General features: G+C 35.9%; 1 protein-coding gene and 2 long non-coding RNA genes across 15 annotated transcripts in view; all 3 read left to right on the forward strand.

Annotated features, from left to right (window-relative positions):
* LOC109475815 (LIM domain and actin-binding protein 1-like) overlaps nucleotides 1–14,594 on the forward strand; it is a 32,154-nt gene that overhangs the window by 9,560 nt on the left and 8,000 nt on the right. For 5 of the 13 annotated variants that reach the window (XM_019776587.1, XM_019776586.1, XM_019776588.1 and 2 more), the window contains 9 exons: nucleotides 1,953–2,080; nucleotides 3,223–3,356; nucleotides 5,738–5,821; nucleotides 6,076–6,123; nucleotides 6,363–6,422; nucleotides 6,568–6,618; nucleotides 12,512–12,692; nucleotides 13,549–13,605; nucleotides 14,193–14,243. In XM_019776587.1, coding sequence (XP_019632146.1) covers nucleotides 1,953–2,080; nucleotides 3,223–3,356; nucleotides 5,738–5,821; nucleotides 6,076–6,123; nucleotides 6,363–6,422; nucleotides 6,568–6,618; nucleotides 12,512–12,692; nucleotides 13,549–13,605; nucleotides 14,193–14,243 — 794 coding nt within the window. The remainder of the gene's footprint in view (nucleotides 1–1,952; nucleotides 2,081–3,222; nucleotides 3,357–5,737; nucleotides 5,822–6,075; nucleotides 6,124–6,362; nucleotides 6,423–6,567; nucleotides 6,619–12,511; nucleotides 12,693–13,548; nucleotides 13,606–14,192; nucleotides 14,244–14,594) is intronic. The other 8 variants (XM_019776591.1, XM_019776592.1, XM_019776593.1 and 5 more) reach the window with 8 other exon arrangements.
* LOC109475821 lies at nucleotides 6,861–7,514 on the forward strand. Its single transcript, XR_002140571.1, has 3 exons — nucleotides 6,861–6,912; nucleotides 7,304–7,360; nucleotides 7,499–7,514. It is a non-coding gene; the product is annotated as an uncharacterized LOC109475821 (long non-coding RNA).
* Nucleotides 10,455–11,809, forward strand: LOC109475820. Its single transcript, XR_002140570.1, has 4 exons — nucleotides 10,455–10,511; nucleotides 10,806–10,859; nucleotides 11,267–11,311; nucleotides 11,754–11,809. It is a non-coding gene; the product is annotated as an uncharacterized LOC109475820 (long non-coding RNA).

Here is a 14,594-nt window from a genome sequence, read left to right on the forward strand (position 1 = left end):
GTGAGGCTATCCGTACGTGAACTCAGGAGGGTGATGGCGGATGACACTCACCCTTGCCAGCAGTTCCTTGAGCCGGGTAGACGGACAACCTACCAACTACGCCGTCAGACTTCCAGCTACAAGATACCACTTAGCCGTACAGAGAGACATAGACAATCATTTATCCCCAGATCACTCAACATCTTGCAGCAGTGAGGGACACTATAGACTTTTTAAAATCTGAAGGACACTATAGACTTTTATAAAAATTTTATTGCCTCCTTGTATTTGTATTCTTAAGTTGTTCCACTCAATTATTGTCTATATTTTAATGTGTTATCGATATTTTATACAATACGTCATTATCGGATATTTCTTTTAACACTAAATCTTTTTAACGCTAAAATGTTACAATTGTTATTATTAATATGGAATTACATGTGACTTGCAACACAATTCAGGCTGTTTCAGCCTGCAATGTTGTTTTGATGAATAAAGTTTCAAAGTTTCAAAGTTTCAAAGTTTCAAAGTTCCAGATAGACCTACTCAACATTGCCTGTTATCAGATGTAGGATTGTTAAGTATCGAATTATTCTCATTGTTGAATCACATGTTGTAAATATATTATGATCCAAGGCCTTTCAAGTAACATTTGATTTACTAGTAGTCTACCAGGATTAATAAGTTTTTTTTTTTTTCAAGCAGGAGAACATCAGAAACATGCTACCATAGAAAACAGCTTCCAATATGTTAATAACTTTTTGTGGGAAAATACTAGTAGACAGTGATTTTGAAACTTTACCTATAGCCTAGTACACATGTACATGTGCATGCATGTCTCAAAGTTCATCATTTTGCTGATTCTTCTTGGTTATACAGGTTTCATTCATATGTCTATCTCTCAGTACGCTCTAAAGTAGCATGAACTGAACACTTTATGTTCATGGTCTGAGAAAAATTAAAGTGTTTCCAGAACTTTTTCTTCACGGTGGCAGCAGGTGCGGAAAAAAGAAAGTCAGCAAATTATTCGTAAAGGCAAACGGTAATGACAAGTTTGCAGTACAGAAGTACATGTAACTGCTAACGTAAAAGTAATGTGAAAAAATCAGGAATTATAGTATACATTGTACTATGTTCCAATTCCCTGACTACCTGTTATATCGAGCGGGTATGAAGAAATGAGATACTTTTGTTTGTTCAGTGTAGGTCAATTTACATAAAGGGATTAGTCAATTTAACATGAAAAGGTTCTGGGGTGTAAGGGCACAATTTCTGGGTGGTCCTGAAAATATCCCTCAACAACAAAGTCACATTTTTTCTGCGTCTCCTTAACGTATCATGTCTAAAAGCATTTTGTAAGATAAGGTATGATTTACAATTAGGGAGTTGCCCGGCATTTTGCTGGACAGAGATAGGAAAGTAAACAATCACTAGGACTAACTAAACACAGCTACATGTAATAGACAGTTGATAAGTTACTTTTTTTCAAGAAGGTACAAAGTTAGTCATTTATTACATCATGTTGGCAAACTGAAAAGAAATGCCCCAGACAGAATTGATAAGGAATAAATCAAAACATAAAAGCCCTTGTTTAGCAAAAGGAATGTGGTACAGAGAGCATTTCAGGTACTTTTTCCAACCTATATGTTAGTTAACCCTGAATCAGATGCTTAATCTTAAGATTCGTGGTGACAGCAGGTGCAGAAGAAAAAAAGTCGCCATATTACAACTGTATTTGTTCACGGTAAATAATAAATTCAAAGTACAGAAGTGAAAACAGAAACTGCAAATATAAAATGTTTTACAGTATGTTAAAGCTTTTGCCTAACAGTTGGTACATGTAAGTCACAATTTCTTGCGTTATGACAAGACGTTTAAACCACGTGTATTGTACCTCATTTGTGCCAACTTATTTGATTTTTATTCTCATTGGTTTGTTGGAAATTAAATGATTTTCTTTGTTTGTTGTTCAGATCCAGGACTCTTCAGACAAGTGTAAGACCTGTGGGAAGAGGGTTTATCCAGTGGAGAAGCTTGTTGCAGACAAGAATGTCTACCACAACACCTGCTTTAAGTGTGCTGAATGCAACAGGACACTGAGGTACAAAAAATTGACAGTTCTTAAACTTACGTTAAAGGCATCCAATGCAATGTCAGGGTGACAAAACTGGATTTTCATACTTTTTGGTCATTCTTTTAATGGAGTAAGTTGAATCAATCCTATACCATACCATACTGATATCTGTGCAGCAAAAATGTGATGTTGCTGAAAGAAAACAGTTCCATGTTTTGTTATGGGTGGTACCCAAAAAATAAAAAGATTCTATCATGTGCCGCAAGTATGAATTGAAGATGAAAATGTGCAGTTAATGTCAATGCCAGACAGATATCTTGATCAAAAATATTTTTTGCTGCCCTGAAATTGTACTTTGATACCTTTGACCTTACTGGTAAACTGCTGAATAATGACCATATTTTAGTTACTTCGGAATGCACAAAATTTTCAAATCATGCCTGGATAATTGGGAAATTATTCTGTCCTTTCTGGCACTTGTATTGTCTGGCAATGTGGTTTCAACTAGGTCTGCTGGCATGCATAGGCAAACATATCAATTACCTACAAACAGTAGCAAGGCAATCAACAGACCATCTAGAACTCTGGAACAATCTTTTAGGGCATGTTTTGGTCTATAATACAAGCCAATAACACCATCCAACACCCATATAACTTCTATTAAAAGCTATGCTGAGGAGTAAGGCCTAGGAAAATTATTGTTGTGTTTCCAGTTTCAGTCTTGAAAAAACTAGGGTTGGTATAGGTACAAAAAACAAATGTAGGGATTTTCTTTTTTTTTTAAAGATTTTTTTTTAGATTTCGCCTAAACAATCCAAGAAATAAAGTTAAACAAAATGCATCGGGACCCATCCAGAGTGTTTGCTTGTGGACAAATATTTGACCCGATTTTCTGAAGAAAATAGCCTTTGAAAATGCATTAAATGACATTTCAGACAAAGAGGGTTTAAAATTCAGGGAGATTGTCAGATTAAAAATTTTACTGCCTTACCAGTGGTAAGTAAAAAAAAAAAGGCCAGGGTTAAGTGTGGGTTTTGCTAGGGTTGATCGGGAAACTGGAAACACATTATTTCCCCAGGCCTAAAGCAGTTTTATTGTCAAACATGTGTTGACATATAACCCAATAGCTAAGAGAGTCCTGACGTTTTTATGGTGTTGTTTGCTAATAGGGTGGGTACATACGCCTCCATCGATGGAGCTATCTACTGCAAGCCCCACTTCCAGCAGCTGTTCAAGCTGAAGGGGAACTACGACGAGGGCTTCGGCAAAGAGAGAGCGGTCAAGAAGTGGTCTGCCGCTCAGGGTGAGTAAAGACCCAGGGATAAACAACAACAAAGCATGAGACCAACAAATACACAACCAGCGTTCTACTTCTAGTCATCTTAAAATTTCTCCAATATCTCAATTTTGTATGATGTAACATGAACAATCCTAGAGGCCCCGGGGGCATGCACTTTCAAGAAAATTTTGAAATCTTGATCCTCTAAAACACCTTCAAATTTAAAGATGTCAGATTGGGCAGTATTTTGTCTGTGGTGAGTGGCAAAATTCTGTCAAATGATGGAAAGATGGATGCTGGCTAGAACATTGACACAAACTATTGTCATGTTCGTGTGCTCTGACTTCTAACCTCATAGGAAGATATCTAAGAGGTACATGTACATGTAAATGAGGTAAAATACATGTATTTACTTTGGATACCTCTATCTAAGGTGTGATGGAGCAACATCATGTTTTTCTTACCAAGCTTGTACTGGCCAACACTGAGTACTAAACTGATGTGTTAAAGCGGCTGACTTTTTGGAAGCCTAAATTTCTACTTCAGCTGTGTTTGCACAGGTTTATTTCTTAAATGACTTTAAAACTAAGCAATTGCTCATTTAGCAAATTACGTAAACAGCCGGATACACACAGTAACTGTTATGAAAATTCCCACTCAGTTCAGTTCAATGAATGGGTCATTAGCAAAAGGTTCAGTGAAAGAATTTCTGTAACATGATTCATAAGTATAAAGTTATTTTAGTTGTAAATGATTTAAATATCTGAGCAAATATTACAAAAATTTCCTTTTTAGTTCCAGACAATGAATTAACATTAACCAAAGGTTTAGCGAAAGAAATTCTGAAACATAATTCTTAAGTGTAAAGAATGGGGATGGATTGAGGCGTTAAAATGTTGTTAGAAATATTTCTGAGAAAAGAGTTAATGCCTGGTTATATATACATGTACATGTACAATGTAATGACAAGGCATGCACATACAGTCTTTCATATGGACGCTGAAGTGGGAGGGGGGTACTCTGATAATTCTGATCACAGTTACTGTACACACACAGTCTGTCTTCTGTGGTAACCAATTAGATTTAGAGTACAAACAGTGAACCTAACTAAGGGAGAAAGGCAGGGGAACCAGACAAGTGTGCCTTTGTGCTGTAGTGAAGCATAGGCTGAAGGTTTTAACCCGCCACAATAGCTTGTCTCACACAGATTAAGAAGAGAGTGCCGGCTTTCTATAGGGGTATTGTGAAGGGCAAGTTCAGAGGGCTAGTTCATTAAGCTCAGAGGGCTAGTTCATTTAGACTCAAGAGGGGTGAATGTGTTTGTATATCCAGCCATCATTGTTACCGATACAGTGCAGTGGTCTGCTTCTAGTGTTCGGCAGTCCTGTTTCTTGGCCACAGGGTCGTGGGGTCAAATTGATTGGAACTTTATTGGTAGACATTGCAGTATTTTAGACTGAAAATTTAAGTCTAGACTTTTATCCAGATTCAAAGTAACTACAAATGTACAGTTCTATGCATCTTTCCCTAACATGCACCATGGTGAAATATTCATTAAAGTTACTGTAGTTTCTACTTTTTTGTCTCTACCTATTCTGTAACATAAAACATACTAAAAACAAAGCAGAGCTATTATACATGAACATGTACACATGAGTGCAAATGTTCATTAATTTAATAGTTTCTACTTTTGTCTGTAACATGCAGCCTACTAAAAATAAAGCAGAGCTATATACATGTATATACAATGTACTTATACACATGGGTGCTAATGTTCATCAAAGTAGTTTCTACTTATGCATGTAATATGCATTTGTACATGTACATTTGTACATGTACTACAGGAAAAGGAGGGCTACACAAGTACATTTAAACGTGGGCGTGAATTGTCACCAAAGTAGTTTTGTACTGCTGCCAGACACATTAGCGTAAACTAATCAAGGCTGCTGACGTCACGGGACTGCCCATTCTGTCGCCAAGGCTACCTGTGTCTGGAATCCCGGTGTGTTCATAGTGTCTTTCTTGTGACTGAATTGGGGAGGCTAGGAAAGGAGTTTTCCAACTGTTGAATGTTGTGTTTTAATAATGTTTTGATTCATGATATAAATTATTTTGGCAAAGCTGTAGGTGTCTTCTCCGACACATACATTGTACAATATGTACATGTATATTATACAAAAAACAATATGATGTACTTGTGGACAGTTAGAAATTGCTTTAAATTACAACAGGAAACCCCATACACAGTCACAAAATCATGTTTCAAAATATGGAGATACGTATAGTGAGGAAAGAATTCCCTAGTTCCATGGAAACAGGTATTCAATACAAACATTTTGATACCTTCCCGCTTCTGCTGTTCAGTATATGTGTATGGTGTAATAATTATTTTCTTCATTTTGCAGGTGACATTCCCCCAGATGGACTTCTGAAGACGGAGGCACAGGAACCTGCCAAGAAGCAGCGCAGGGGCAGGGATGGGGATGCAGGTGAGATAGTCTTAAATATTCTTTTATCATAGTCAGACTTTGTTGTTGGTGGAATGTTTAGAGATTGTTGGGAATATGTACTTGTAAGGCCTAGGAAAAAAATGTTGTTTCCACTTTCCCAACCGACCCTGGAAAAAAAACTGCTAGACCCTAGCCTTTAAACAGGAAACACAACATTTTTCCTAGGCATAAGGTACAGTATGTATCAGTTGCATAGATTGAGAAAGAAATTGTCTGCTTGCTTGTACCTATAGATGAATCTCGAGCTGAAAGAGAGGAGGAAGTCCCTTCATCTGACAAGAGTATGTTTATAATTGACAGTTGTTTTGTAACTAGCTGGGTATAAGGTTGACATGTGCATGTGGTATTGTCTCTTAATGTATGTACATGTACATGAATGTACAAATTTCTGGATTAAGGTTGCTATTGACTTTATTAGCCTTGCTTCTTTTTTCATATCTTTCCTTGTCTTTATTCTCAAGAGCCTGTCAACGTACTTGTCATCATTTTTTAGCAAAAAAATGATTATTTCAATATTTAGGTGAAGATGGTGAAAGTGAAGATGAAAAGGAGACCAGTACAACACCAGTTACTAACAAGAGTATGTTCAACTTTTTTTGAAATAATTTTTCTTCTGGTTGGTGGAGGTTGGACATTCTGTTATAGGATAGTTACTATATAATAGCATATTATTACATACATGTATTCAATTATAGATTATTATAAATAAGGTCTTTGTTTTGTAGCTGCAGCTGGAAAGGAAAAAGTCAAAGGAAAGCCCTCCTCACCAGAACACAGTATGCAGATATTTTCTATAAATATTTGGTGAATAGATTGACAGTACTGTTACTGTCTGCTATAGATTTGTCTTAAGGGGTAAGGTATGCTGCATTTGTAAATGACTGATTGAATTAAAATGTTGATTTTGTTTCTCTGCAAGTTCCATTATCAGGGTCAACTTGCATGTTCATGATTGTCATTTTTGTATCATAAAGAATGCTAATTTCCATTTTTAGGTGAAGATGATGATGATGATGTAGATGATGATGAGGATGAAAAACAGACCCTGACAACACTGAGTACTGACAAGAGTATGACTTGACTTTTTTTAACTTCTTCACTGCTCTTCTATGTGGTAGCTATTGGAAATGGTGCACAAACATGTATAACTTCCCCTGTTAGACTTTTAGGACCTCTAACTTCATTGCAGACTTGTATTCAACAGATTGTTACAAGTAAGATTTTTGTTTGTAGCTGCAGCTGCAAAGGAAAAAGCTGAGCCTGAAGGAAAGTCCTCATCACGAGAACACAGTATGCAGTCAATTTTCTAAAACATGTGGTGTTGATTTCTTCAAAGGGATATGGTTGCTACAATATTTTGTAAATGGCTGACTGTCTTTCTTTCTTTAAAATCCATTCTCAAATACTGCTGACATACATGGGAGTAGGCATCGTTTTGTAAATATAATTTTCATATTTTAGGTGAAGATGATGATAGCGAAGATGAAAAGACCATTACAGCATCCGTTACTAACAAGAGTATGTTCACCTTTTTTTTTTTACCTTTTTTTCTCATTTTTCTTCCATACCGATACGGTTTTGGTTGGAAATGGCACAACCTTTTAGAGGACAATTAATTATCTTCATTACAGAATTGATTAGGTCTTTATTTTGTAGCTGTAGCAGCAAACGACAAAGCTGGTGGAAAATTGCCTTCAGTACAACAGAAATCAAGTCCCAGTGATGGTAAAAAGAATCATCTTTACCTGTATCATATCTTAACTAAAAGATATTAAACATAACATGATTTTTCCCTCTTTTAATTCCTTAATTCTCTCCATCATCAGATGCTCAAATGCTCTACCATGTCTGTACACAATGTATGTAGGAAATGGAGTTTAAAAAACAATTTGATATTTTACAGCTGTCCCCAAAGAGAGCCGTAGAGACAGCAATGTTTCTATGAAGAGTATGTACCGCTCATATTAAAGTTATTTTTGGTGGTGAGGGTGCATGCGCAAAAAGAATTCTTGATATTTTGAGTTGTTCATTAAAAGTCACAAAGAAAGAAAATGGTTTGAAAAGAATCTTGTGGTCGCCATGGTTTAGGAATGTTTCAATGTTTTTGATTTTTGCAATAGTTTCTTGCCACATGCTTGTCACAAGACAGTAGACAGGCAGTGGTAACAAAAGTTGTTGTTTCTCAGAGTTTCAGGGAGAAACTTTCAGATAATTTCAGAGAGAAACTATTTGTTCATGGTAATGATAAATTTGTGGTACAGAAGTAACCGCGGAAAACACAAATATAAATTAAGTAAACATGTACCGCGAATATAAAGTGAATTTTGACAGTTAAATTCCAGTGACACCATGATCTGATAAGTCATATTGTTAAATTTCAAAGGAATTTTAAGAAAATTATGAATACAACTTTCTTGTTCACAGCTAAGTTCTTCTTAGAGAAGATACAAGACAGCAACGTTGATGTCCCACCTTCAACAAAGAGTACATGTATGTGTCTTTTAATGACATGATAGTCACTAAAACAAGTCTCAAAATTCCGCTTCTACACTTCTAAACTGTTTTTCTGAAAATTCATCATGGCAAAAACAAATTTCAAATGTAGACACAGTGTTTCATGTACCTGATGTCATTTTTTTGCCTCATACCCTAGCTCTTCCATCAAAAGTTACGAAGGAGAGCAAAGTCAGTTCATTGAAGAGTATGTTGGACCCCTTATACTTCCTAATTGCAGACTATGTTGATAAACTGTACAATATATTCTTTCCTGGGTGTAGAACTTTTTTTATAAATTCAGAACCATTGATAACCATTTATTTGTGGTGAGCTAAATTGTAAATGCCAAGCAACACAGCCTTGTACATGTACATGGGGTGTTATAATTTAGTACGTTTTACACTGGGTAAAGGATCACACATTTCTGCTGCCAATGTTAAAACATTTTACAAAATAAATAAGGTAATTTACATCAATTTCAATCAACATCCCTTCCTACACAGGCAGATTTGCTGACAAATACAAAGAAAAAGACAGTGGAGTCCCTTTCTCGAAGAAGGGTAATTATATTATACGATACATGTTGGCATGTAGTTTACTTAGATATTACATGTTCATGTCATGTTATATTTTGTCTGACCCTTACATTGTACCTCTTCTCTCATGACCTCAATAAAAAGTGGCAAGCATGCTGCTTTGAGCTTTCAAGAATAAAGAATGGTTCAAACAAACAACCAAAATGTGAGATTCATATGGGATATTTTACTGCATAAAATGGGTGAAAAGGTGTGATATGATTTCTAGTTGGTTTAGCATAGACTGAATACTTTTCCTACCCATGCCCACAGACAAGCCAAAGGACAGCAAAGAGGCCCTTAAGAGTACGTGTGATGTCACAATTTTTAGTCTTTCTCTGATCTTTTTTTTTTTGCATTCAACCAGTTGTGTCTGTTACTGTGCCTAAGTTACAGATGTTGACATGAGCCGTTGTTTTTCATAGCTGCACCTGCAAAGGAGAACACAGACAGAAAGATCTCTTCTCCGCAAAACAGTATGCCATATTTTTTTAAAGGTATTTGGTGGTGGACCGTTGGAACTTTGAATCAATATTCAACAGATTTCAATCAGTTTTCACAGAGTTTCTGCTCATTGTCTTTTTAGAAAGTTATCAGGAGTTGTTATTGGTGTACAGGAAAATGCAAATTTTCTAAATGTTCTCTTTACTCATAGCTGCCTCAGTAGACAAGGCAAAAAACACCAAAGTTTCGTCTTCACTTAAGAGTACATGTATGTGTTAATATGTGTTTCTGGTGATTTTAGCTTAGCTCTAAAATTTTATATGATTTAAGACAATCTCTAGGATTTTTACCTGTATTTTTTTAGAAGTATTTATCAGAAGGGTGAAAAATGGATAGATAATCTTATAGATAAATGTATGTTAACATAGACTGACTACACTGAAAACGTATATTCCACTCCCAGCTTCCACAATGGATAAACCAAAGGACAGCAAAGATTCAAGTTCACTAAAGAGTATGTGATCATTTTGCATGACATGACATCTTTTTACTGACCATAAAGCCATTTGAATCTAGATCTATTACTTACATGTATTTGTACATCAATAATTGCTTATCAGTACAATAAAATTAAACGTATTAATTTCTTTTTGTTGTAGCTGCAACTAAGGAAAAAGCAGACAAGCCTTTGCCTCAAGAAAACAGTATGATGCCATTTTTTCCTCAGATTGTTTGGTGATGGGCAAAACTTTCAAATGATTTCAATCAGCATGCACAGAATACCTGACCAATTTCTCCATTTTAGGAGAAATATTATTCAAAGGGATGAAATGAAGTGACATGTTGTTATGACTGTTGCTGTGTTAGTATTTTAAACTGACTGAATATACCTGTACTTCTCCCATAGCTGATAATACAGACAAGGCAAAGGACAGCAAAGTTCCTACTACAGTGAAGAGTAGGTTTTTATTTCTTGAAATAGTAATATATAATCATATTCCATCTTTGTACTTACTTGTACCCGATGTATTTATTAATGTTTATCTTTACTGATAATATTTCTTATGATCTTTATGTTAAATGTTTTTTTTTTGTAGCTGCACCAGCACCTGCAAAGGAAAAATCAGAGGAAAAGTCCTCTTCACCACAAAACAGTATGCTGTATTTTTAGAAAAACTATTTGGAAATGGATGACAACACTTTGGTTTTCTTTAAAAAATGTCAGTTATATGGTGATGCTAATACTACATGACTTCTCTTTTGGGGACTGCAAAGCATGCAATTTTCATCCTCAGCTTTTGAAAGCACGCTTATGATAAAGTCATATGCAACAGAACATTGCTGCCTAAAATGTATAATGTTCATGATACTTTCAGCCATTTGAATATGGAGAATTTACATTTCTACAAATAAAAGCTGACATTGGATTCGAACAATCTCTTTTACAGCCATTCCGTCAAAGGACGCTACTAAAGATTGGGATTCCCTGTTGTCACAAAAGAGTATGAAATTCTTGTTTGAAACTGTTAGCTATTATTAATATAGAAGCAATAAAGTTACCTGGTAGTGGTTGTTGGGGAAGTGAGCTTTGCTTTGGTAAAAGTACAATGCAGTAGGTTCTCTGCTTTTTCTATGATCACTGTCAGACAGTACACTGTATGTATTAAACAGGAACAATTTGGTTTGGTTTGCAGTTACATCCATTCTTAGTTTTGATGCAACTTATTAGTAAATGGTATTCTATGTTTCCTTTGGTACTTTGCATGTCAGAGATATTGTTTTCCAGCTTTCATTTATGACAATGTTTTTGAAGGACCAGGCATGATACACTACTTTTCATCTGAATAATGACAATGTCTTAAATCTTGTAAATGCATACTAGAGCTGAACATAATTATCTCTTTTACAGCACCTACAAAGGCCAAAGACAGGAAGTTCTCTTGGTCAGAAAAGAGTATGCAATCATTCTTGTTAAAAACTATATTGGTGCTAGAAATTTAAGGTTGTGTAAAAGATTTGCTAATTAGTGCTTTTTTCTTTCCTCTGACTTTACTTAATCTGGGGGATTTTTTTTGCCATTTGGTATTGATACTTACTTTGTACATGTATTACTCTTAGGTAAGGTTCCTGGTTATCACAATATGTTTCATACATACATGTAACTTTTGTGGTGTTTATTGTAATTTCTTTCTTTTCGTTGTCTTGAAGGTTACTTGTATGATCTGTGTACTGCATGATTTCGGTGTCAGCCAATGACTTGGGCAACAGCATGGACAAAACTTTCTTCTTTTTCCAGCATTTGTGAAGGATGATGTTTTGCAGTACCATGTACAACATACTGCTTTTTCCTTGTACTTGTTTTTGAAATAATAATGCACACTGAATCTTTTTTGCAGCTACTCCCAAAAAGGAGGTTTCCGACAAAAAGTCCTCTTTACCAGGAAAGAGTATGCAATTTTTCTTTCAAAAATTTTGGTGATGGACGCAAGTTGTCAAGGTTGTTTTAACCCCCAAAATGGTTGTACAACTTTGTACCAGGAATGTTGACTTAAGTACTGCATGACTTTTCTTTTGAGGCCAATTGTTGAGACAGAAGCGATTTAGCGATTTTCATGATGACTTTCTTTTCAGCTTGTGTTTAGGGTGACGGTTCACAGAGACCCACTTATGACTTACATCTATGATGTACATGTACCTTCCATGTCTTAAAGACATCCCATGCAATTTCAGAGCGACAAAACCGAAACATTTTCCGAAGAGGAAATCTGTCTGATACTGACATTTACTGCCATTTCTTAGCATAATTTCCATCATCATTTCATACTTTTGAAGCTCTTGAAATGGCCAAAAACAAGCTGAGGTGTGGTATCTCTTTATTTGTTGGGTACCACCCATAAATACATGTAGCTAGAACCAGCTTACAATACAAAACAAGCAACCATTTTCTGTTAGCAACATTGCATTTTTGCTTCAAAGCTATCAGTGTGGTATGCCATGGGATATAGGATTGATCTAACTGTAGTAACATTTAAAAATTAAAAATGACAAAAAATGACTTTGAAAATCGGCTGCCCTGAAATTGAATTAGATTGTTTTAATGGAAATGTCTTGAGATGCTTTCAACATTAAGTCATGATTTTTTTTCTTCTTACAGTTGTAACCCCAGACAGTGGTGTGGATGTGGAGTCTCCCTCCAGCCAGAAGAACAGCAGGAAGTCCAGTCGCTCCAAGAGCTTCAGTGATGATGAGGAGGAGGAGGAGGGGAGGAAGGGGAGTACCTCCAAGCCTTCGGAGATTCCTCAACAGCTCTTGTCTGTCAAGGAAAGAATGGCCATGTAAGTAACTCAACTTAAATGAATGGAGATATGACGATGAAAAGGATGTATGTGTAGATGGATGGATGGATGGATGAATGAAATCAGAATGAATGAATGGAGGGAGGGAGGAAGAGGACCAAGCCTTCTGATACTGAAATGATAGAATGAAATGAGGGAAGGAAGGAATAAAAAAAATGAATGAAACTCTTGGAATCGATTGTTGCTCCTAAGATGATGTTGCTTGCTAGTCAGCTTACACAGTAACTTGTGACCATCTATGTTTATATTCCATCTCTCCTGCCATTTTGTGTTGTATTTCACAACTTAATAATGATGATTGCAGTAAATGTCTAATTCTTTCTAGCCTTGATTTTATCTTGCAACTTGATGTGTTGATTGAACCTGTTTACCCCTTGATAATTGCTGTTCTTTCTGAGTATTTATATTGCATGTAAATCAACAGTGCTTCATTGCAACACTTGCCCTCCAACTACATGTATACAACAGTAAAGTTATTTTTAACTCCTCATTTACTTTTTGTAACAAGGATGCAATGCAACATCTGATTCAATTAAGAAAAACTGCCTTGTGATTGGCCCATTGTCAATTTAAGCAATGGGCCAGTGGGCCAATCGGTTGGAGGGACAAGTCTTGATTTTTACGTGCTGTAGATCATTCTTGCAGATGTACATGAACTCACGGGTAAATTGAATTTCACTTTGCAACAGAGGAAACATTCAATATACACGTATCAATCATAATCATGTAGTTCATGTACATCTTTCTCTTCACTTGTGTTTACCTCTATAACTATTAAGTGTTGACTGTCTCCTTTGTTGTTGACTCTCCTCTGCTTTTACTGAAACTATCGTAGGTACCGCCAGTCTGCTGAACATCCAAGCTCTGAAAAGATAAAGGTCAAAAGTAACAGGTGACAAAAATATTCAACATTTGCCTGCAGTGGTGATTTGCTGTGTGTGCCTCTTAACACCCCTATTTCTGACATGGTTTGGTCCATTATCAGACAAATTCAAAGATGGAAGTGTCTGATTTTGGACCACATGACTTTCAAGAGGGGGTGGAGTACTTAATAACCTGTTAAGGGAAAGTTATAAACGTGTGGTTTTGCTGTGCTGATTTTCCAAAACGTGTGCAACTAGAGATACCCTACAAATGTAAATGTAATCTTAATTACATACTTCTGCAAATATGTACATTCTATAAGACCACTCTGGCCATTTTGATAGGCGATATTCTTTTACCTAAAGTGTTGAAGAATATAGCTTGATGTGTTTGTAGCAACAAATGTGTACTGACACAGCTTAGAATTGATATAGCTTTCTTAGTCATAACATTACCAGCTTACTTGAAACTTGCATAGAAAGTTGGAAATTTGAAAATCTTAACTTGAAACGATGTACATGAACAGTACATAAACAGCTACATTTGTATGCTTTTTAATCTTAGGCTTAATTTTAAAGGACAATTAGTTAATGTTTCCCATATAAACCCTCCTAGGACACCTATAATGCCCAAATCAGCCCAGAATGTGATGTCCAGAATGGAAAGGTGACTAATTCGGAAACTGTTCTGTTATTAGTGGTGGTCAGCTGGTTATGGGTCATCTTTAAACCAGAGAATCTAACCATCATTTCAGAAAGTCTAACTGCTTAACCAGGAAATGGTGGTGGTTTAGGCTTATGTATTTTGTACATGAAACTATATTAAAACAGGTAATATTGTAACACACTGTATGCTATTACATGTACTTAATCATACGCAGAGATGCAGAGATGTAAGAAATATTCTCAATCAGTGACCACAATCCTGACATTCTGTGTGTGCTGTGCAGAATTTAAACTCTTTCTTACTCTTCCCTACCTTGGAATCATGACTGTGGTGCAGTGCATGTACACATAG

The sequence above is a fragment of the Branchiostoma belcheri genome, unplaced genomic scaffold (genome assembly GCF_001625305.1).
Source record: "Branchiostoma belcheri isolate BF01 breed outbred unplaced genomic scaffold, Haploidv18h27 scaffold35, whole genome shotgun sequence".
In the NCBI taxonomy this organism is placed as follows: Eukaryota; Metazoa; Chordata; class Leptocardii; order Amphioxiformes; family Branchiostomatidae; genus Branchiostoma; species Branchiostoma belcheri.